The 22330-nt window shown below is 45.4% G+C and overlaps 1 protein-coding gene across 3 annotated transcripts in view; it reads right to left on the reverse strand.

Moving 5' to 3' along the window:
- The window catches only part of CACNA1E (calcium voltage-gated channel subunit alpha1 E), a 505628-nt gene that overhangs the window by 292453 nt on the left and 190845 nt on the right, over positions 1-22330 (reverse strand). For all 3 annotated transcript variants that reach the window (XM_081914516.1, XM_081914515.1, XM_081914517.1), the window contains exons 4-5: positions 13413-13518; positions 11252-11391 (exon numbers count right to left, since the gene is read on the reverse strand). In XM_081914516.1, coding sequence (XP_081770642.1) covers positions 11252-11391; positions 13413-13518 — 246 coding nt within the window. The remainder of the gene's footprint in view (positions 1-11251; positions 11392-13412; positions 13519-22330) is intronic.

Here is a 22330-nt window from a genome sequence, read left to right on the forward strand (position 1 = left end):
GCTATAGCCACTCACCAAGACCTTACCTAAATGGCCTCAGCCCAGTATACCTGAAGGAGCGTCTCCACCTCCATCGTTCTGCCCGGACACTGAGCTCCAGCTCTGAGGGCCTTCTGGCGGTTCCCTCACTGAGAGAAGCCAAGTTACAGGGAACCAGGCAGAGGGCCTTCTCGGTAGTGGCGCCCGCCCTGTGGAACGCCCTCCCATCCGATGTCAAGGAAATAAACAACTACCTGACTTTTAGGAAACATCTGAAGGCAGCCCTGTTTAGGGAAGTTTTTAATGTTTGATGTTTTATCGTGTTTTTAATATTCTGTTGAGAGCTTCCCAGTGTGGCTGAGGAGGCCCAGCCAGAAGGGCAGGGTATAAGTAATAAATTATTATTATTATTATTATTATTATTATTATTATTATTATTATTATTACTACTACTACTACTACTGTATGGATTGATTTGATAACCTTCTCTCTCTCTCTCTCTCTCTCTCTCTCTCTCTCTCTCTCTCTCTCTCCCCCCCCTCCCCTCCCTTCCCCTCCCTAGACCATCATTTGAGAAGACACTTCCCTTGTTAAGTCTGAAAGGAGCGAAATGTCAGTCAATGCCTCTGACACATAAACCAGAGACCTAACGTATCAGAAGAGTTTTGCTCAATAAAGCACATATACAGCAAAAAGGTTGACGTTTTGCAGCTGTCATATCAAAACCAGGATTCAGTCTCATTCTTGAATTTTGTAAATGTATTTCTCTTCCGATGAAAAGGAATGTCTTGCTTCTCACCTTCTGTTGTCAAATTATTATAATTATTACAAGGAGACAAATACATGTTTGTGATACCCAAGGAGATCAACATTCTGAGCAAACACTTTGTTGCCTCGAAAGGATGTTTGATTTAAGAGGAATGGCTTCAAAAAGTAAACATCTATAGAATAGAAGCTTTACTGTTTGTAGGGGCCAGGATCTGAAGACTCACACTACCCGTTGCATGGGGTTGGATTAGATGACCGTTGGGTTACCTTCCAACTCTATGATTCTAATTGCATACACCTAAAGGAGTTTTTGGGATGCAGGTGGCGCTGTGGTCTAAACCACTGAGCCTAGGGCTTGCTGATCGGAAGGTCAGCGGTTCAAATCCCCGTGACGGGATGAGCTCCCGTCGGGTTGTGAAGGTCCCTTATCTGAAACCTTGAAGCACAACTCCTAGCCAGTACAGCCAATGCCAGGTGAGGTGGACCACGAATCGGATTCTGTACAAGTCAGCTTTGTTGAAAAAAAACCCTAAGTCAGGACCAGGTCATCTTTCTCCACCTGAGAGCCCCATTCCTTCCAGGGCCACATGCCATTGATGGGAGAGAGGAGAGGCAGCAAATGTGAATTTTGCCTTTTTACAACAGGCTGGTTTGTCCTCACTGACACGTGCCTCTCAATCCTTCATCCAGCACCAGATTTAGGAATGGTGCAGGAAGTTGTCCTGCACAGAGTGATGCACCAAGGGAGTGCAAGGGACGCAGGTAGCACTGTGGTCTGAACCACAGAGCCTAGGGCTTGCCGATCGGAAGGTCAGTGGTTCGAATCCCCATGACAATCCTCCTGTTGCTCAGTTCCAGCTCCTGCTAACCTAGCAGTTTGAAAGCTTGTCAAACTTTCTGAAATAATGAACTGAAATTCAGCTAGCCTTCAATATTCACAATTCTCTGAGTTTTGCAATGCAGCGCTCCAGCCCAGTGTGTGACGAAAAAAAAAGCATATGACAGGCTGAACCAGTGTGATTAAAAATGCATATGATAGTGGAAATAACATACAAAAATGCATTGCAGTAGGAAAAAACTGCATTGCATTAATGTACGTATCAGCAAAAATTGCATTAAAAATGTGTATACTGGGAGATATTCACACCAAAATGCTGGTGGATTTTCATGAGGACTTTTTCATCATCATCATCATCATCATCATCATCATCATAATTTATTTATACCCTGCCCATCTGGCTGGGTTTCCCCAGCCACTTTGGGCGCCTTCCAACAAAATATTAAAATAAAATAGCCCGTCAAACGTTAAAAGCTTCCCTAAACAGGGTTGCCTTCAGATGTCTTCTAAAAGTCTGGTAGTTGTTTTTCTCTTTGACACCTGGTGGGAGGGCGTTCCACAGGGCGGGTGCCACTACCGAGAAGGCCCTCTACACAGATTGATGTGGCGATGTAGAGGATCATACTTACAAGATTGAAAAAGTGAAAAACTGAGAAAAACCGAAATGGAAGGATTAGCCCACCCCCTTCTTGAGGACTTAAGAAGGATCTGAGCAGACTGCAGAAGGAAACAGGCCAAAGTAGCATGGGCAAGTCTTACTACCTCTGCTACAAACCCCACATCACATTTGGGTGGCTGAGGTTGGAGCTCTGCAAAGGCTATCTGGTTAACCCCATCTCTGAACTGAGCTTGGAGCCAGAGGTCTTCTCCTTTCATAGCTTGCTGTCTCAGCCACTCTACTGCAGATGCAACACAGTCACCCGCAGCTTCTCACACGGCCTGGTGGGTGAAATATCACAACCCCCATCCTACTCCTTGGGGAACATAAAGAGTCAGGTCCATTCATTCCTCAGATATTGCTCCTGCTGAGACTCCAAGTAAAATATAGTAATTAGAGTCACTATACAAGTAATTAGAATAGTGTCCTATTTCCCACAGATACTGAACGCTATGACTGCACGCATGCTTAATAGGCAACTTTCTATTGTTGATAATTATGCTAATTAGAAACTAATGTTTTTTCCCCATATTTGATCCTACTCAGTGATTGCTAATGGTTCAAGTTTCAAAGTTTGGGTCATTTTTGAGCTGCATACAAAATCAGTTTTTTTTTTCCAAGTTACCACAAAGAAGAAATAATAATCCTCCCCCTTTTCTCAAACTCTTTCTTTCACAAATGTAGTTCAAGACATCAAGGTGTTTTGTTTTTTTTAGTATGGTGACCAGCAGGGTACCGTTTAGAAAGGGAGGGGTGAACACCTATACTCTGTTTTAGAATAGTGTGTTTATTCCCCAGGAACACCTTTACATTTGATTATTATTCAAAATTAAGAAAATTAGGGTGCAATCATAACAGAATTTCTAAAGAGCAGGGAACTTTGGAACAATACACTAGGGAGGGGAAGGCTGTGCATATCAGTTCTGAACAGTGTTTTAAAAGGCATTTTGTTCAGAACCTGGCAACGTGAATAAGGTCCATGGAAACAAAAAAAGCAGATTTTTGCATTTCAAAAATTGGTACCCAAACGGCAGCTGATCAGAGCTGGAAAAGGGTCACTTTGGAGCTCTGCCACTATCTAAATGTCAGGTACTGAGGAGTGCCAGAGAAGAACAGCACCTGAATGTATTGGGGGCTTTCCTACTGCACAAACTTTTTAATCCATCCCCACCCCACTTGAAAAATCCCCTCTTGCTTTTTGATGCAGAAAATATTTGTAAAATGCACCCAACTCCTGGTTCAACTAAAACTTAATAGATCATAAAACAAGTTGGTAATTAGATGTTTGTGGAAACAAAGTCCTGGTAGAAATAGTTATACAGAAGCCTTGTATCTTCCAGAAATGTCTGTTCCAGGATCTAAAAAAATGTAGTATATACACCGACAATTGGGAAACACTGGCCTGCAAGTGCTCCAGTTGGAGAACAGCTTTTACCAAAGGTGTTATGGTCTTTGAAGATGCTCGAACTCAGGACGCAAGGGAGAAGTGTGCTAAGAGGAAGCCATGCTTGGCAAACCCTCATCGTGATCAACTCCTGCCCAGAAACGTATGTCCCTGTCGGCATGCATAGGGCCGGGAGGCCAGCTGACCTGTCCCCTTCCAGTCATCCTGCTGCAAAGACCATCAGCCTCTGCCCGACGTAAATCAGTGACCTGGGCTTCAAAGCCAGGGCACACTATCAGCAGAACGAGCTGCACACACAGAATAGGTGTGAGGCTTGTGGAAGCATACTACAACTACAGGTTTATTAATCATAAATCAGGACAAAGAAACATGTCGTCTCTCTCTGTCTCTCGTCGTCTCAGAGAGAGCAGGAAAAGCAAAAGCTATACACAACGGAAGTTCCCAGCAAGCTGTGATGGAATGTAAACAGACATGTGACACACAACAGTTCCACATGTCTGCTCCTTAAGGTGGAATGGAAATCTCAACAGTCCCCACTGTGGAAGGGCATGTGGATCCAGAATTGGCCTCCATAGTCACTTATGGACTCACTGTTAAGACCATGTTCATGGAAGATAATCTTAAGTGGCTATGAGGGATTGAAGGAGAAGGAAGAAGAAGAAGAAGAAGAAGAAGAAGAAGAAGAAGAAGAAGAAGAAGAAGAAGAAGAAGAAGAAGAAGTTTTCAAAAGCTTATGACCTCTGCTATTAGATTAAACACAAGTCTACTGTTAGAGAAAGAAGAAGCACCAGGGTCCACCTGCAGCAGCACAACCAGACGTCTTCATCGGCCTTCAAATGCAGTTTTATAAACATATAAAGCAGTGGGGGAATTCTCCACCAGCGAGCTCAGACATCCCTCAAAGTGAAGTGCCATTTTCAGTTCACTCAGTTTCTTTCTTGGGTCCCTTTGCTCCTCTGTCCACCTGACCCATCATCTTGTGCCCCTTTTTGGTCAACTCAAAACTGCCCGTCCTCAAATGACCTTTCCACACTGCCCCCTCCAAATTGCATTGCTCAAAGCACGACAGAGGCGGGGGATGGGAGCAAAATAAATGTCAAAAAGGCCCGTGGAGAACAATGAGACCTTATTTGAAGGCCTGTTGTTGGAGTAACGGTAGCTGTGAACATCAGAGAGATGAGTGGGCTCTGTGGAAATAAATGCAGGGATTGATTGCAGCAGAGAAACAGCACTTTCCTGACCTCTCGCCACCTGCACTGTGGCTGAGAAGGAGGGATGAGATGGCGGCAAGGTACCACTCTTCCTCCTGTTACACTATAGAAACACGGGTGGCAGGAGGTCAGGTGACCACAGCCACACGCCGCAACAACCATTGCTACTGGATGTGTTAATGGGATGAAAACCTGATGAGATATTGATTGCCCACTCGAATAGCTTTCTATCTTGGCACAGCAAATGGACGGAAGGCCATCTGGAAATTTTCCTTACAGCTTATTGCACTGTACCTGTTGGTAGATAGAGGGCGGTGCTGGGGAGAATCTCAACCTGTCTTGTTAAATCCTTAATAAATAAGAGAGGACTTTGGACATCAAGGGGGAAATGAGAAAGCTGGCTTGCTTTCACTTGCTTTGGGGATTCCCATATGCTGCATGTATTCAATGAATCTTTTGCTAATTCCTACTTCTTCTTAGTCTACGATATATTATTGTTATTGTTATTATTGTTATTATTTGAATTTAATTGAATTTATATACCACCCTATACCTGGAGGTCTCAAGGCGGTTCACAGAACAAGATCAGCATAAAAACCGCAATATATAAAATCAAAATAAAAGCAACAACCCAATAGCACCCCTCCTCCCCACCAGAAAAGAGTCACATTTTAAAAGGGCATAGGCTGTCAATCAGATCAGCAAAGGCCTGGTTTAAAATGATTGTTTTTGCCTGGCGCCTAAAGGTGTATAATGAAGTTGTCTCTATGGTGAGACAGGAAGGCCCTAGGTTTCAATTCAAGTTGTGAGATTAGGTCTGTACCCAAAGAGCTGAAGAGATTTGGGGTGAGGAGTATGTATGTGATGCCAAGGGCTAAAAGAAATGCACAAAGGCAGCTTAAAGAAAGGTAATGCTGATTTCTCCCACGTACACACAGTGAGGCTTTTGCTGTCTAATAGCAACAAGGAACAACCCCCAGTACCAACAACAAAAAAAGGAAAAGTCTACAAGGTGTCACAGTCAATCTCTTTTGCACAAGCACACAATTGCCACATACAGACCACAGGTGTGCACACACAATTCACATTCTCTTTGCCCAAGTGTATCTTTCCCTCTCTCACAAACGGGAATTCACAGGATTTTTTTTTTGGGTGGGGAGTCCAAGGAGGAGGAGAGTAAAACATTGGAAGGTCAGAGCAAGTTGTTTTCTCGCACAAAAAGAGAGAAGAATGGTAGAGAAGTTTACTTGGGAAAAAAGCAAGAAAGAAAACTGGGAATCTGGCACTTGTGGTTCAACCCAGAGGCACTAAAGAACGCCTCACAACCACCAACTGTCAACTGCAGGTCAGCCTTTAAACACCTGGTGTCAGTTAAGTTAACGTCACTCAAAGAAACTAAAGCAGCTTGGGCAGAGTGATCACAGCGACTCTTCCCAGCAAATGTGGCAGGTTCCTCCCTTTCCCCAGTTCTCTAAGTCTCCTTCCTCACCCCCAGGTCCGTCCCAAGCAACCTAAGACTTATTTGCCTTGCCTGCCTTTGGTTTTTTTGTGATCTGGGAGACTGGGCAGGGGAGCCAGTCACAGCAGGAGGGGAAGACCCCCTGGCTTCTTCAGCAGCCTGCCTGATCTCTGCAGCCTCTGCTCCTGCCTCTGATATTATAGTGCTCTCTGCCACAGGCTCTTCCTGCTCACTAACACTGATTACCTCTTCAGCTGCCAACACCTCCTCCTCCCTGGTTTCTCCCTCTGACCACTCATCGTCCACCCCCACCACCATTCTCCTGGCTCTGAGCTGTCTTTCCCTAGGGTGGTGCCTCCCAGCCAGTCCATGACACCAACCATGTCACCCATGGGCGCCAGGCTGGCAGCCAGTGGAGTCAGTTATTATCAAGACATTTAACGATGGGATGCATTTATCCCCGTATTGCTTTTACGATGCAATTTGTATTTTTATGTATGTTTAAAAGTGCTTTTTCTCATAGTTAAAAGCGTCCTTCTGAATTCATTTCCCACCAGTGAAAATTCCTTTGAAAAAGCACTGGGACTGAAACAGGCTGTGCAAAAACAGCAGAGGAACAAACAAGCATGGCCAGATTAACCTGCATGCCAAAAATATTATAGATCAGGAAACAGTAGCAAAACAGGTATCACTAAGATATCTACATTGCAGCAGCAAATAGCACAGATTGCAACTGCTAGTACAAACTTAGGTTTGGCCCAAATGCTGCCACAATATCATACTCTTGATGTCTTGAAGTCTTCCAGAGCGCAAGCACTTGCCCAGACTGATCCAAGCACCCAGTGCATGCGAGAAACTGTATCCTCAAAATGCTTTGCAAACAAGTCACAGTGAGCTACCATCAGTTCTACTGCCTCTGTTGGGCCAGGCTCTATAAGGGCCTGTATTACCTTGAAAAAGGGATGCGGGTGGCACTGTGGGTTAAACCATAGAGCCGAAGACTTGCTGATCAGAAGGTCGGCGGTTCGAATCCCCATGACGGGGTGAGCTCCCGTTGCTCGGTCCCTGCTCCTGCCAACCTAGCAGTTCGAAAGCACATCAAAGTGGAAGTAGATAAATAGGTACTACTCCGGCGGGAAGGTAAACGGCATTTCTGTGCGCTGCTCTGGTTCGCCAGAAGCGGCTTAGTCATGCTAGCCACATGACCTGAAAGCTGTACGCCGGCTCCCTCAGCCAATAAAGCAAGATGAGCGCTGCAACCCCAGAGTCATCCACGACTGGACATAATGGTCAGGGGTCTCTTTGCCTTTACCTTACTATCCTGAAAAGCTGTGCAAGCTGGCATAGTGAAGATGCAATGCAGGCAGCAAAGTATGCCTTCTTTGCTGCATTCACCACCAAGAGGTAGGCTTGATGATGAGCTCTCACCAGTGTTTGATGCATTTGACTGGTGTTTTCCCCCACCTGTGTTCAAGCTATCTTCTAGCTCAGTGATGGCCAAACTTGGCCCTCCAGCTGTTTTTCGACTACAACTCCCATCACCCCTAGCTAACAGGACCAGTGGTCAGGGATTATGGGGATTGTAGTCCCAAAACAGCTGTTCTAGCTTGTCTCATTGCCTTAACCTCTGGAGTACACCAAGGAGCCAAGCAGGTGCCACAAAGCAGCAGAGGGCACTCAGGAGTGATCATATCAGTGGATCAGGCCATTCAGATGTTCCAGAGGTCAGCCAGGGCTTTAATAGGAGTGCCAGTCATAGCAGCCAGAAAATCCCCCAGAGTTGACTGGAAACCCATCAGCCTCCACGGGCAGAGCATCCTAATCGGTCCCATGTCTCTTCAGAGGGGAAAGCCTAGATCTCAACAGAAAGTGATCTGTTCATTACAAGGGACTGATGTCAACAACCCCTACTTTCAGATCACCCTCTTCCTGCCCAGTTGAGAAAACAAGGTTCAGAGTGTGACCTGCCATATGCGTTGGGCCAATGACCTGTTGAGACAGTCTCTTGGTCATCATGGCAGCCATGAAGTCCAGAGCCAGTCACCTCGGTATGAATGTTGAGGTCCCCCAGAACCAACAATCTGAGTCTTCAACACTGCCCTGAGACCAGCTCTGCAGGCAGGAAGACTGACGGCAACAAGGCAAGCAGTAAACCATCTGAATCAACCGTACCAATTTCCCAGTGCTAGGAACACACATCTTTCATAATACAAGTGTTGGATTAGTGACCCAACCCACAGATGCAGATGCATACATCAGGGCATGGAGTGCCAGACATCTCAAAACAGGACCTCCAGCAGACAGCACGTTGGCACCAACAACACAGCATAGCATCTCTGCAGAAGGAGTTGCTGAGAGCACCGTGCTGTGCAGAGGGAGCTCTGCAAGTCCCCCTCCTCAAGTGGCCAAGAAGCCAGTGCTGCTTCCTCTGACATTTACAATTCCTACCATTTGCTCTGAGCAACCAGCCTTCTAGCTTCCAACTCTTTCCTCTCTAGTAGCACTGGAATCAAGATTACTTGCTTGCCTCTAGCTCATCTGTTCCTCCACAGCAGTAGCAGCTGCTTCAAGACTCTGACCTTTAGTCTCTGCTATTTCCTTCTGGGCGACACCTGACTGGTGACAGGTTGCATCTTGACCATGAGACTCTGATTCTGTCACAGCTCAGGAAGGCAATTCTCAATAGATTCAGATGTCCTTGGCTGCAGGCATGCAACTGTATTAGAATTTTGTGTGCTGAAAAGACGGACGTGGGTGGGTGGGTGCTGAGTTCGGAAAGTTTGACAGCAACTAATAAACAACACAGCACAGACTCTCTAATACAGAAAAGCTGCCATCTGGCCCTGAATGCATCCTCAATATTGAGCATTATTTCACCACAATCAAACTAGATAGGCACCTCTTAATGCAATTACATAAGCTTGGTAAAATTCAGCTTAGTTCCTTCCCTACCAAAGTGAAAGTTAAAGCAAGCAAAAGTATTGCATTGTAATATGAGTCATCCCTCTAAATTGCAATTTCTTTGTTATGATATTCTTACATTTCTATTCCCCCTTTCTTGTACAACGGGACCCAAGATGCTGTTCATATGGTTCCTGGGTAGACGCCCTTCCAGACTCTGATCACACTCAGACCTGCTTAGCTTCAGTAAAGTGGTGTCTTCGTGTGCCTTCAGAGCCATGCCCTGGAACTAGGACTGTCTATACTGGTGGTGGGATTCACCCACTCCCTTTCCCTTTCAACACAGTTAATTGCCTGCTGCTTCAGTCACTTTCCGTAATTCGAAGTTAGGGGGCTGGAGGAGCACGGCTTGGTTACCTTGGCTGACCTATCATGGGCAGTATCTCCATAGCAACATCCTGTTGTTTTCTGAAGGTACTGAAGCTAGAGGGACCAACAATACTCGCATACTGAAGCAAAGGACAAAGCATCTCCTCCTCCAGATGCAGCCAGGCAGACAGGTGAGGAAAAGGGGAGCGGAGAGAACTGCCATCAGTAGTAGAAGAATATACACACACACAAACATACTCATACGCACAATACAGTTAGAAGCCATCGATATATGATGAACATGTCAAAACATAATGCAGCCGTACGATGAGTCAGAACATTGGTCCTTCTACCCCAGTATTGTCTATTGTGACTAATAGCAGCTCTCAATTTCACAACCATGAGCTTTCGAACGAAGGCATGAGAATGCACAAACAGAACCCCTTTGTTTTTCTTGAAATAAAAACAGCTGGGGAAGGGGGCATTTTTGAAGCTGAGAAGCAGGGAAGGGAAGGGACCTCATATTGTGGAACCCTGTGGTGGTTAGTTGGCTTGAGGGTTGATTTATTTATTATTATTATTTTACCATATTTATTTACCTTGAACTGGGCACCACAGTTCAAGAAGGACACTGACAAACTGGAACGTGTCCAGAGGAGGGCAACCAAAATGGCCAAAGGCCTGGAAACGATGCCTTATGAGGAACGGCTAAGGGAGCTGGGCATGTTTAGCCTGGAGAAGAGGAGGTTAAGGGGTGATATGATAGCCATGTTCAAATATATAAAAGGATGTCACATAGAGGAGGGAGAAAGGTTGTTTTCTGCCGCTCCAGAGAAGCGGACACGGAGCAATGGATCCAAACTACAAGAAAGAAGATTCCACCTAAACATTAGGAAGAACTTCCTGACAGTAAGAGCTGTTCGACAGTGGAATTTGCTGCCAAGGAGTGTGGTGGAGTCTCCTTCTTTGGAGGTCTTTAAGCAGAGGCTTGACAACCATATGTCAGGAGTGCTCTGATGGTGTTTCCTGCTTGGCAGGGGGTTGGACTCGATGGCCCTTGTGGTCTCTTCCAACTCTAGGATTCTATGATTCTATTTCATCTATATCCCACCTTTCCTTCTCGAGTAGCTGAAATTGGTGTGCCTGGTTCTCCCACTCCTCACTTAACCCCCACAACAACCCTGTGAGGTAGGTTAGGTTGAGAGGCAGTGACTGATCCGAGGTCCCCCAGTGAGTTTCATAGCTGAGTGGGGATTCGAACCCTGGCCTCTCAGGTCCTGGTCGGACCCTCTAGCCACTACAACACACTGGCACAGAAGAATGGTGGGCAGAGAAAACATGAAACACATCTCCTCCCTTCCCTATTCCAGATGTTCACCACCTGGAGCTGCTTTTGCTTTAAGATGCTGCTTTCACACACACCCTGACATGATCCCAAGCAAAATCCATTGGCTGAATTCAGATTGCCACCTTCAGAGCTGAGCAGCAGCTTTCACTAGAGAATGAGAACTGTACCAGATTGATAGTAGAGGACATTTTCTTCCTGTTTCCAGGGGGAGGAAGCAGAAGAGCTGCCCTCTACCCTACAAGTTCAAAATATATGTCACAAGACTCTATCCCATCCACCATCACACAGCCTCCAGGAACGTAGAGAAGAACTTACCCGCTCAGGACCACAATGAAATCCATGACATTCCATCCGTTCCGTAAGTAGGAGCCCTTGTGGAAAACGAACCCCAAAGCGACTATTTTAATGCCAGCTTCAAAGCAAAAGATCCCAATGAAATAAGGTTCTGTCTTCTCCTACAGGAAGGGAACAAATTAGCAGGTCAGAGAAGGGAATCGACAGGTATTATACCCTGCCTATATGTTGGAAAATATCTGGTTGCTTCTTGATGCCAGACCCTCGGTAGGCTTACTCAGAAACAAGCCCCACTGAGCTTAATACATCTTACTGCTCAATGCTTACTTCACAATCTCAGGGACTTAATCCAGACAATGTTTGCTGTCCCGTTAAATCAAATCTAACTAGCCCCACTGATTTTGCAGGGCTTTCCTTGGAGAAGAGTCCACATTCCAGGTCCAGAGAACTGCACTCCAAATGTGTAGGACCAAATGTTTCAAGCATTAAGCCTGACTCATTTTCCCCCAAAATGGAAGCTCTCCCAGTAGCCTGCCCTGTCTCCCCAAAGACAATAATTTTGGAAAAGTGGGACTAGGCAATGGAGGTTCACCACACCTCTTTTTAACTAGGTCTAACTTCTGAGGGGGTCTGGGCCTAGTTCAAAAAGAGAGGGGGCTAGTGAACTGGAGGAGTTTGTTCCTTAGCAACCCTCCAATTCCAGCTGTTGCTGCTGTCACTGCTAATGACCCCTAAAGCTGCTTGAAAAGAACTCTTTTAAGTGGAAACTCTAAACAAGAGAAAAACCAGGCAAGCAGTCAAACTCAAATATGGGAATAGTTCTTTCTAAGTCACCTACGGGTCAGTTCTCAGTGAACTGGTTATCTACGTACATGCAATATGTTCTTCCAGGAAGAGATGTTCAACCAACAGCTCAGGGTTCATGACTCTTTCATTATAAAGGCATGAATATTGACATGTGAGAAGATCCCACTGACCTGTGGACTTATGTTTCCCTTAAACATGCAGTTGGTACTACCAGTCTGGCATTGGAGCCAACTCCTAGGGACTAAGGTCCCTTCAGACTCCCCAATAAAATATTAGAAGGGGCCAGGGCACCCAAAGTTGATGGGCATTGTCATTCAAATGGTGCGTGTGTGTGCCACATCTTGTGATGTATTATGTGGGGTGAGGCTTACTTCCCCTGCCCCTCTCCAATATTTTATTCAAGTTGGTACCCCTGCAGCCTGGGAACCAGAAGTGAAACTTTATTTCACAAGCTCCTGTGCTACTCTGATGGCATCTATGCATGCATATTAATAGATTTTGAAACATGGCATGCTTCAGCTGACCACCTGCAGTATTATTTTATACCCCGGAACCCAATCTTATTATTATTATTATTTAGTTCTTTCTATGCTTCTAGGAATATATGGAACTCCCTTGCCTGTCTTCTCATTCTGACAACAATTTTTTTCTAATTTATTGTTAGATTCACTCTAAATACTTTACCTGAGTATAAACCTTCAAACTCACCTCAAATTTCAAATTTCTTTGAAAGTTGAGGTGTAATTCAAAAGCAACGCTACTCACCTCCACATTCTTCAACTCCTTGCACCCTCAAAGCTCCCAGGGTATTTAAATAAATGAAACACTGTTCTAGTGACCCAGAAGTTTTGCACATGTGCTACCATTTCCCGGTGCCTCATAACCAACAAAGTGGCAAGTTAGCCCTGGACTAAATTGCAGCTGGGATAACAACTGTCTATCAAGTTTGCATGTCACCCAGAGAATGGCAGTTACTGGGTATCTGCTAAATTAAGCAAATAAATAAATAAATAAATAAATAAATAAATAATATAATATAATAAGAGTGCTTTTTGTTGAATAGGTGCCCTGGGCTAATGTTCCGTCCATTCAATGGAGAGACTGGACCTGGAAATAACAAATGTCCTTGATCTATAGAAACACCAGTCCCAGCCCTTGTTGAAAGTCTGAGGAGCTATTTCTGAACCATTATAACACTGAAGCCCTGAGGTACATCCTATTAGGTTTTCCTGTTGGGTATCAGAGTTTCCTTTGGCACTCAAGATACCCGTCACTCTTGAGACTGAAGGTTTACAATGGTGAAACTTACTTGAATCTACATCCAAGAGAATCCATAAGAACCAACCCCCCACCCTCACCCCCAAAGTCAACTTACTAATCTCCGAGACATAGGTGTCTTGTCGTCTTCAGGAAGATGCTGTTCCAGGGCCAGAACGATGCAGTTTGCAATTATGGTTGCCAGAATCATGTATTCAAAAGGAGTGCATGAAAGGGTTAAGGAATACACAGAGAAAAAAAAACAGAAGCATGACAAGATTCTAGTTTCCCTGCCTTCCTTTCTCAATCACTTGGCCAACCCTTTTGTCACTACATCCATGGCTGTTCAATGAACCTTCGCAAATCTCACATACAATAGGAAGTTAAGCCTTCAATTTTGGTGCGCAGTACCATGAAGTATCCTGATAAGGCTATTTGGAAGTGACAGGAGTGAAGGAGGAAAGAGGCAAGTATATTGACAGTTGTCTCTCTCTCTCTACTGATATGAGTTCCTTGTTATTAACAAGCAACCTCAGCAGTTTCAAGTTCTGAGGGAAAGCCAGCGTCGTCCAGCAGGAAAAAGTGGAAGCACCCAGGTTCAAATCCTTAAAGGTAAAGGTAAAGGGACCCCTGACCATTAGGTCCAGTCGTGAACAACTCGGGTTGCGGTGCTCATCTCGCTTTATTGGCCGAGGGAGCCGGCGTACAGCTTCCGGGTCATGTGGCCAGCAGGACTAAGCCGCTTCTGGTGAACCAGAGCAGTGCACGGAAACGCTGTTTACCTTCCCACTGGAGCGGTACCTATTTATCTAATTGTATTTTGACGTGCTTTCGAACTGCTAGGTTGGCAGGAGCAGGGACCGAGCAACAGGAGCTCACCCCGTCGCAGGGATTCGAACCGCCGACCTTCTGATTGGCAAGTCCTAGGCTCTGTGGTTTAACCCACAGCTCCACCTGAGTCCCATTTTCAAATCCTTACTCAGCCCCAAAGTTCACAGAATTGTTGTGAGGATAAAATAGGATAATTCCAAGCATTCAGCCTAGAAATCCTCGGAGATAGGGTGGAATAAAACATCAGGGAATGAGTTTTAGCAAAGATCTAGACTGCATTCTTAAAAGATTTTTTTTTCAGAAAAGGTGCATAATAATCTCCTTTTGTGGTGGCCCCAGGGCAACTGCATCAATCTCTCTAAGCCATTCTGTGACATAAAAAGCAGCGAGTCAGACCTGGCTCATTGCCATGTGAAGAACAGCACCAGTCTGCAGTCACATTCATCCCATGCTGATGCCATGCAAGAGGGTGGTGGGGTTTTTTTGCATTAAACTAAGTGCTCCAACATGGGCAACTGAAAAGACTAATCTGTCACCTTCTGCTCTTGGCAGCTCAATTGTTGCTTGAGGGTGGGCAGGAAGGGAAGTTGTCTCTGTGAAAAGTGCTTTAGAAAGCTGCAAAATATGATTATTATTGTTGCTGTTATTAATATTACCTGCTGCAGAGTTCCACTCCTGACTGGCTGCGTAGGAGGAGATTGACTTTAAAGTGGCTTTAAAGAGTTGCCAAGGTCATTAACGCAAGGATGAACCAATTTCTCAAACAATTAATGCTTCAAGTCCAAAGGGGCAGCTTCTGACCTCCTCCAACCCTTCCGCTCCTTCTGTAAGTCTGCATTAGGGCTCATTCCCCGTCCACCCCAAGTCCAATCTTGCTCATATTTTAATTTCCACCCCTCCTCTTGTAACACGGTCAACACAGCACTTCAACAATCTTCAAGACTATGCCAGTTCAGATTTGTTTCCTGTACTGGGCATTCCCTGTTGGCACTCATTCAGTACAATGGCAGACATGTACAGCAGACATGGCATGTTCACGGCAGTACAGGTGTCTGGATACACACCAGCAAAACATTAGGAGAGAGGGAGAGAGAAGGTGCTCTCAGCACCAAGGGGACCATGTGTGAGGTGCTCAGCACCATGGCCATCTCTAAGGACCACACTGGAGCCCTCAACAGCCATACTCACATCTCAAGCCAGGGAGTGTGTTCTCCTCCAGCCTAGGGTCACCAAGAATAGAATAGAATTTATTATTATTTATACCCCGCTCATCTGGCTGGGTTTCCCCAGCCACTCGGGCTGCTTCAAACAAAGTATTAAAATACAGTGGTCTGTTAAACATTAAAAGCTTCCCTAAAGAGGGCTGCCTTCAGATGTCTTCTAAAAGTCTGGTAGTTCTTCTCTTTCACATCTGGTGGGAGGGCGTTCCACAGGGCGGGTGCCACTACCAAGAAGGCCCTCTGCCTGGTTCCCTGTAACTTGGCTTCTCGCAGTGAGGGACTGCCAGAAGGCCCTCAGTGCTGGACATCAGCGTCCAGGCAGAACGATGGGGGTGGAGACACTCCTTCCGGTATACTGGACCGAGGCCATTTAGGGCTTTAAAGGTCAGCACCAACACTTTGAATTGTGCTCGGAAACGTACTGGGACCCAATGTAGGTCTTTCAAGACTGGTGTTATGTGATCTCGGCGGCCACTCCCAGTCACCAGTCTAGCTGCTGCATTCTGGATTAGTTGTAGTTTCCGGGTCACCTTCAAAGGTAGCCCCACATAGAATGCATTGCACCAAGGCAATTTGCAAGAGCTGGAGAGGGCATTTGGGAACTGAAGTGTAGCAGGCAGAAAGTACTGCTTTATTGACCAGGCAGCCAAAGACAGAAGGCAAAGCTACTGCTATTCATACAAGTTCTGGTCAATCCAGAGGTCTCATGTGGCCATGGACTGGTTGGACACAGAGGAATGGTGGAAGGAACAGCTGGGGAAACACCAAGGGAAGAAGGCACAGAACCCGTGGTGGTGATGGCACTGTTAGAATTCCTGATCTTTGATTGTAGTCATGGCATTTTTGTCTTTCACATGACGGTGTATGTTTTGACTCCACAGAGTGGGAAGTGATGGAGACAGGATGTTTGTGTTACTGTGTTCCGTGAAGTGGGACTATTGTCCGTTGTTCTTTTTCTTTTTACTGGATGCTAGAGAGAGAGGGAGCCATGTTGCAGGGCTCCGTGTGTGATTATATGTAAATAAAGTAGATTAGCCAAAATGCTGAGTTGCTGAGGTGTGTCACGCAAGGTACGGAAACTCTGTGGATCTCTAAGTGTGCTGGTGTCGGTTGGCATCAGTCGCTGTGATGTTCAGGCAGAAGAAAGCTTATGAAGCTCCCAAAAGATCGACCAGGAGGGAGGGAATATGCCAGACGGGCATGTGTCTCTGCCAGGGTCCTACAGGCACAACAATGGGTAGTCAGATGGAGAAGACGGAGAAGACTGGGAAGAGAAGGTGTTGCATACTGAAGTGGTAACAGGGTTTAGTGAGTTGGGAGAGACTGTGGCAGAGAGAAGTCAAGAAGTAGAAGCAGGAGAATGGGACGAGGGAGATTGAGAGGCAGAGAAGGAGGGCAAGGTTGCAATCTACACCTCTCAGCCATATGGAAGAGCACTGAGCCAAAAAAATCAAGCATTTTAAAAATGTGTGGCTCTCAGATTGATAATCTGGCAATGCTGACCCATGATAGAAGTCCTGCCTCGACATTAATTGAGGCTTACCGAAAAAGGTCCGCCCCAATTACTGCTTTTAAAATCCTACCTTCCAAAACTGCTTTTAAAAAAGGCTGTTGGGGCTTCTGGTTACACCCCAGCCCCCCTGCTACTACGGGTGCAAATCACAGAAGGTAGATGGATTTGACGGTCAGTCTACTATAACCTTCGATTTTGGACCGCGTAAAAATCATCATATAATTATTCTTTCAGTAAAGTTTTGGGAAGGGGAAACGTTGACTTCCTAATTATTCAAAGCGGATAGAAACACAGGGCCCAGATCCCTTGATTCCTAGCACCAGCATTTAACAAGTCCAACGTATGAAGGAATAATTCTCACTGGCTATGTCTGGCTGATTGCCCAGCAGAATGAAGACAGCAAGCCTGCAAGTTACGTGCATTTAACTTGTGTGCATTCAATTCGAATAAAAAATAAAAAAGGAGCAGGAAAAATGGCTTTGGCAATCCCACCTACCATTGAACCCAGTGTCCTTTGACCATAAACGATTTTGGCTTTAGGCGTGATGCCTGGAACGTAATCCCCACGTAAATTGAGAGTCTACTGTACTGCACACCCATAAATCAATCAAACCAGAAAAATCCCCCTAATCCTCCATTATCTTCAAAAACTCTTGGCAATCAAAACACTATTGTCATGAATTTATAAGTAACAATCGGACACAGCTAGATTAGGATTACTTCCTCCTGCGAACCAACCCCCCCCCCCCCCGAAAAAATAAAATAAAAACTACACACCTGGTGATGGGAAGCAGAAGAATAGAATCTTAGTCACAATATAATTTGGGGGCAGAGAATCATGAGACTTCAGAAACAATGGGAAACCAAAAAAGCTAAATCCCCTCTTCTTGCTAGAGAGACAGGTCCTCAATGCCTCTGTGCACCAGAACCAAAATAAGTCAGTGACTCAATTGCTGAAGAGACAGGACTTATGAACCCTGCCACAACCTCCAGCTGGTGACAAATAGGACCTGTTGCACTCGCTTGTTCCAATTGCATATTTTTTGTGTGGCTTTCACAAGGGGAAACTTGACAGGCTTTCGTGGGACCACATCAAAACGCCTATTTGATGGCAGATGTTTGCCACCATCCTAAGATTCATGAATCTCTGGATGTAAAAATCAAAGTAATGTTTTATTTGAATGCCCCCCCCCAAAAAAAAAACTACCATCTAAGGCAGGCATAGGCAAACTCGGCCCTCAAGATGTTATGGGACTACAAATCCCATCATCCCTAGCTAACAGGACCAGTGGTCAGGGATGATGGGAATTGTAGTCTCAAAACATCTCGAGGGCCGAGTTTGCCTATGCCTGATCTAAGGCAGCTCCCACACACTCACACACAGTATATTTGTTCTTTTGCAAGATAGATGGATAGATAGATGATGGATAGACAGATGATAGATGATAGATAGATAGATAGATAGATAGATAGATAGATAGATGATAGATAGATAGATAGATAGATAGATAGATAGATAGATAGATGATAGATAGATAGATAGATAGATAGATAGATGATAGATAGATAGATAGATGATAGATAGATAGATGATAGATATAGATAGATGATAGATAGATAGATGATAGATAGATAGATAGATAGATAGATAGATAGATAGATAGAGATATAGATAGATGATGATAGATAGATAGATGATAGATAGAGAGATAGATAGATGATAGATAGATAGATGATAGATAGAGATAGATAGAGATATAGATAGATGATGATAGATAGATAGATGATAGATAGATGATAGATAGATGATATAGATAGATGATGATGATAGATAGATGATAGATAGATAGATAGATAGATAGATAGATAGATAGATATAGAGATAGAGATGATGATAGATAGATAGATGATAGATAGATAGATAGATAGATAGATAGATAGATAGATAGATATAGATATAGAGATGATAGATGATAGATGATAGATGATAGATAGATAGATGATAGATAGATAGATAGATAGATAGATGATAGATAGATAGATAGATAGATAGATAGATAGATAGATAGATAGATAGATATTCCACCCTCCCTCCAAGGTTGCTAACATGGTTTCCCCTCCCCATATTAACCTTGCAAGAACCCTTGGCCCAAGGTTGCCCAGTGAACTTCATGGCTGAGTGGGGATTTGAACCCTGGTCTCCTCAAGGTGGCTTAGCTTACATTAGACTGCAATAAAGCAAAACCCACACAAATACAGACAAACTGGCAGCCCTTGTTCTCTGGCTGATACATGGTACCAGAGCATAAACAAGACACCACAGTCTTTGAACTTCTCCTGCAGCATGCTTTCTCAACCTCGGCCTTCCAGATGTTTTGAGACTACAATTCCCATCATCCCTGACCACTGGTCCTGCTAGCTAGGGATCACGGGAGTTGTGGGCCAAAAACATCTGGAGGGCCGAGGTTGAGGAAGCCTGTCCTACAGGAAATCCCAGAAACTGGTGGTGTGGAATGGGGTTGGGGATCTCCATGAGAAAACCCATTGTACTTCATTAAACTACAGGTCCTGGTATTCTTGGGGAAGCCATGCCAGTGAAAGTGAATGAAGCCAATATATGTTTGTGCAGAAGGTATGCCCAGAAGCAAAACCAGAGGATTTGTTTAATTTAGTGATCAGAATCAAGAGGGTGTTGAATAGGAGGCTAGGAAAAGCAGCCCGAGAGCAGAGAAGGAATACATCATACCAATACAAAATGTAAACGTAAAGGGACCCCTGACCATTAGGTCCAGTCGTGGCCAACTCCGGGGTTGCGGCGCTCATCTCGCTTTACTGGCCAAGGGAGCCGGTGTACAGCTTCCGGGTCATGTGGCCAGCATGACTAAGCCGCTTCTGGCGAACCAGAGCAGCACACAGAAACACCATTTACCTTCCCGCCAGAGCGGTACCTATTTATCTACTTGCCCTTTGACGTGCTTTTGAACTGCTAAGTTGGCAGGAGCAGGGACCGAGCAACGGGAGCTCACCCCATCGTGGGGATTCGAACCGCCGACCTTCTGATCGGCAAGTCCTAGGCTCTGTGGTTTAACCCACAGCGCCACCCGCGTCCCACAATACAACATGTAGTCGGTTCATGATATTAACTGGGGGGAAAGGCCATCACTCAAGCAGCCTGCTTTGTCTGCGCAAACCAGCATTTTTGCTTGTCATAATACAAGCTTGAAACAAAGATCAACCCGTTTTCCGGCATCAGAGAAGATGACGGTCATTATGGGTGATTCAAGGCTGAACATTTTCTCGCTGCCCTGCATTACTTGCTAAGTAGCAGTGGCTGCAAATACACAGTGTGCTGTTTCCCCTCTCCCTCCCGCCCTCAATGAAAGCAATACGAACGTTGGCACATCACTTTTCAGGGGGCCAGCACTGACTGGTTATATTCCCACTGCGCAGCAGACGCATCTGTAATGAGCTAAAACTGACCTGAGCCTTGCCATCCTGTTAATAGTGCATTGTCTTGGACTACTGCAATGCACTCTACATGGGGCTACCTTTGAAGGTGACTCAGAAACTACAACTAATCCAGAATGCGGGAGCTAGACTGGTGACTGGGAGCGGCCACCGAGACCATATAACACCGGTCTTGAAAGACCTACATTGGCTCCCAGTATGTTTCCGAGCACAATTCAAAGTGTTGGTGCTGACCTTTAAACGGCCTCGGTCCAGTAGACCTGAAGGATCGTCTCCACCCCCAGCATTCTGCCCGGACGCTGAGGTCCAGCGCCGAGGGCCTTCTGGCGGTTCCCTCATTGCGAGAAGCAAAGCTACAGGGAACCAGGCAGAGGGCCTTTTCGGTAGTGGCGCCCACCCTGTGGAACGCCCTTCCAGCAGATGTCAAAGCGATAAACAACTACCTGACATCCAGAAGACATCTTAAGGCAGCCCTGTTCAGGGAAGTTTTTAACGTGTGATATTTTACTGTATTTTTGGCTTTTATGGAAGCCGCCCAGGGTGGCTGGGGAGGCCCAGCCAGATGGGTGGGGTATAAATAATAAATTATTATTATTGTTGTTGTTGTTGTTGTTGTTGTTGTTGTTGTTGTTGTCAAAGGTGTCTATGTGTCACAGAATTATTGAGTTGGAAGGGACCCCAGGGGTCATCTAGTGCAACCCCCTGCAAAGCAGGAATCTCAACTAGATCACACAAGACAGATGGCCATCCAGCTGTGTTACCATGCTACCTATTATGTGGATGACCTGCATGAACCAGCTATTTGCAGGAGTGGGCCTGCTGTAGTTATAGGGGCACCCCAAGATCTGAGCTGGCTCAACTTTGCACTAAAGATAGTGCATTAGTTAACGTCGTCCAGTTATCCAAGTATTTTCCCAGAAGACTTCTCTATCCCATGCAAGATGATCTAAACTAACTGCTGGCATTCTTGGTATACGTATTTCTTCTTCTTTCTTTGGTGATCACTCGTAGCCGAGTAATAATAATAATAATAATAATAATAATAATAATAATAATAATAAATTTTATTTGTACCCCGCCCTCGCCAGCCAAGACCGGGCTCAGGGCGGCTAACACCAGATATAAAACAATTGATTGAAATACAACTTAAAAAACAAGATTAAAATGCAACATTAAAATGCAACCTCCTTTCAGGAGAAACTCCTGAAATGGATGAAAACGTCAAGTCTTCACCAAGGCTAACTATCCAGACTGGTCCTACGTGGGCCAGAAAAAAGCCAGGGAAGTCCCCAAGTAGGAGTTCCATCACAAAAGGAGAAAGGAAAGAGGGGAAGGGGATCGAGTTACAGTGGTGCCTCGCAAGACGAAAAGAATCTGTTCCGCGAGTCTCTTCCTCCCCATTAGCGGCTTAGCGGCTTAGCAGCTTAGCGCTATTAGCGGCTTAGCGGGCTTAGCGGATCAGCTGATAAGCAGCTTAGCGGCTTAGCGGATCAGCTGATAAGCGGCTTAGCGGCTTGGGAAAAGGGAGGGAGGAAAAAAACCCCGCAGGAACTCGCAAGACATTTTCGTCTTGCGAAGCAAGCCCATAGGAAATTCGTTTTGCGAAGCACCTCCAAAACGGAAAACCTTTTCGTCTAGTGGGTTTTCCGTCTTGCGAGGCATTCGTCTTGTGGGGCACCACTGTAATTCCAAGGCAAAAGCCAGGCGGAACAACTCTGTCTTACAGGCCCTGCAGAGTAAGATTGTCTTCCATAAACACGGTTTTAACAATGAGTCCGTAAGTGACTGTGGAGGCCAATTCTGGATCCACACGTCCTTCCACAGTGGGGACATTGGTGGGAGTTGATCACGGTGAGGGTTTGCCAAGCGTGCCTTCCTCTTAGCACGTTTCTCCCTTTCGTCCTGAGTTTGAGCGTCTTCAAAATCCATGACACCTTTGTCAAAGGCCGTTCTCCAACTGGAGCCCTCGCAGGCCAGTGTTTCCCAGTTGTCGGTGTTTATACT

The sequence above is a fragment of the Podarcis melisellensis genome, assembly GCF_964234715.1.
Source record: "Podarcis melisellensis genome assembly, chromosome: 6".
Classification (NCBI taxonomy): Eukaryota; Metazoa; Chordata; class Lepidosauria; order Squamata; family Lacertidae; genus Podarcis; species Podarcis melisellensis.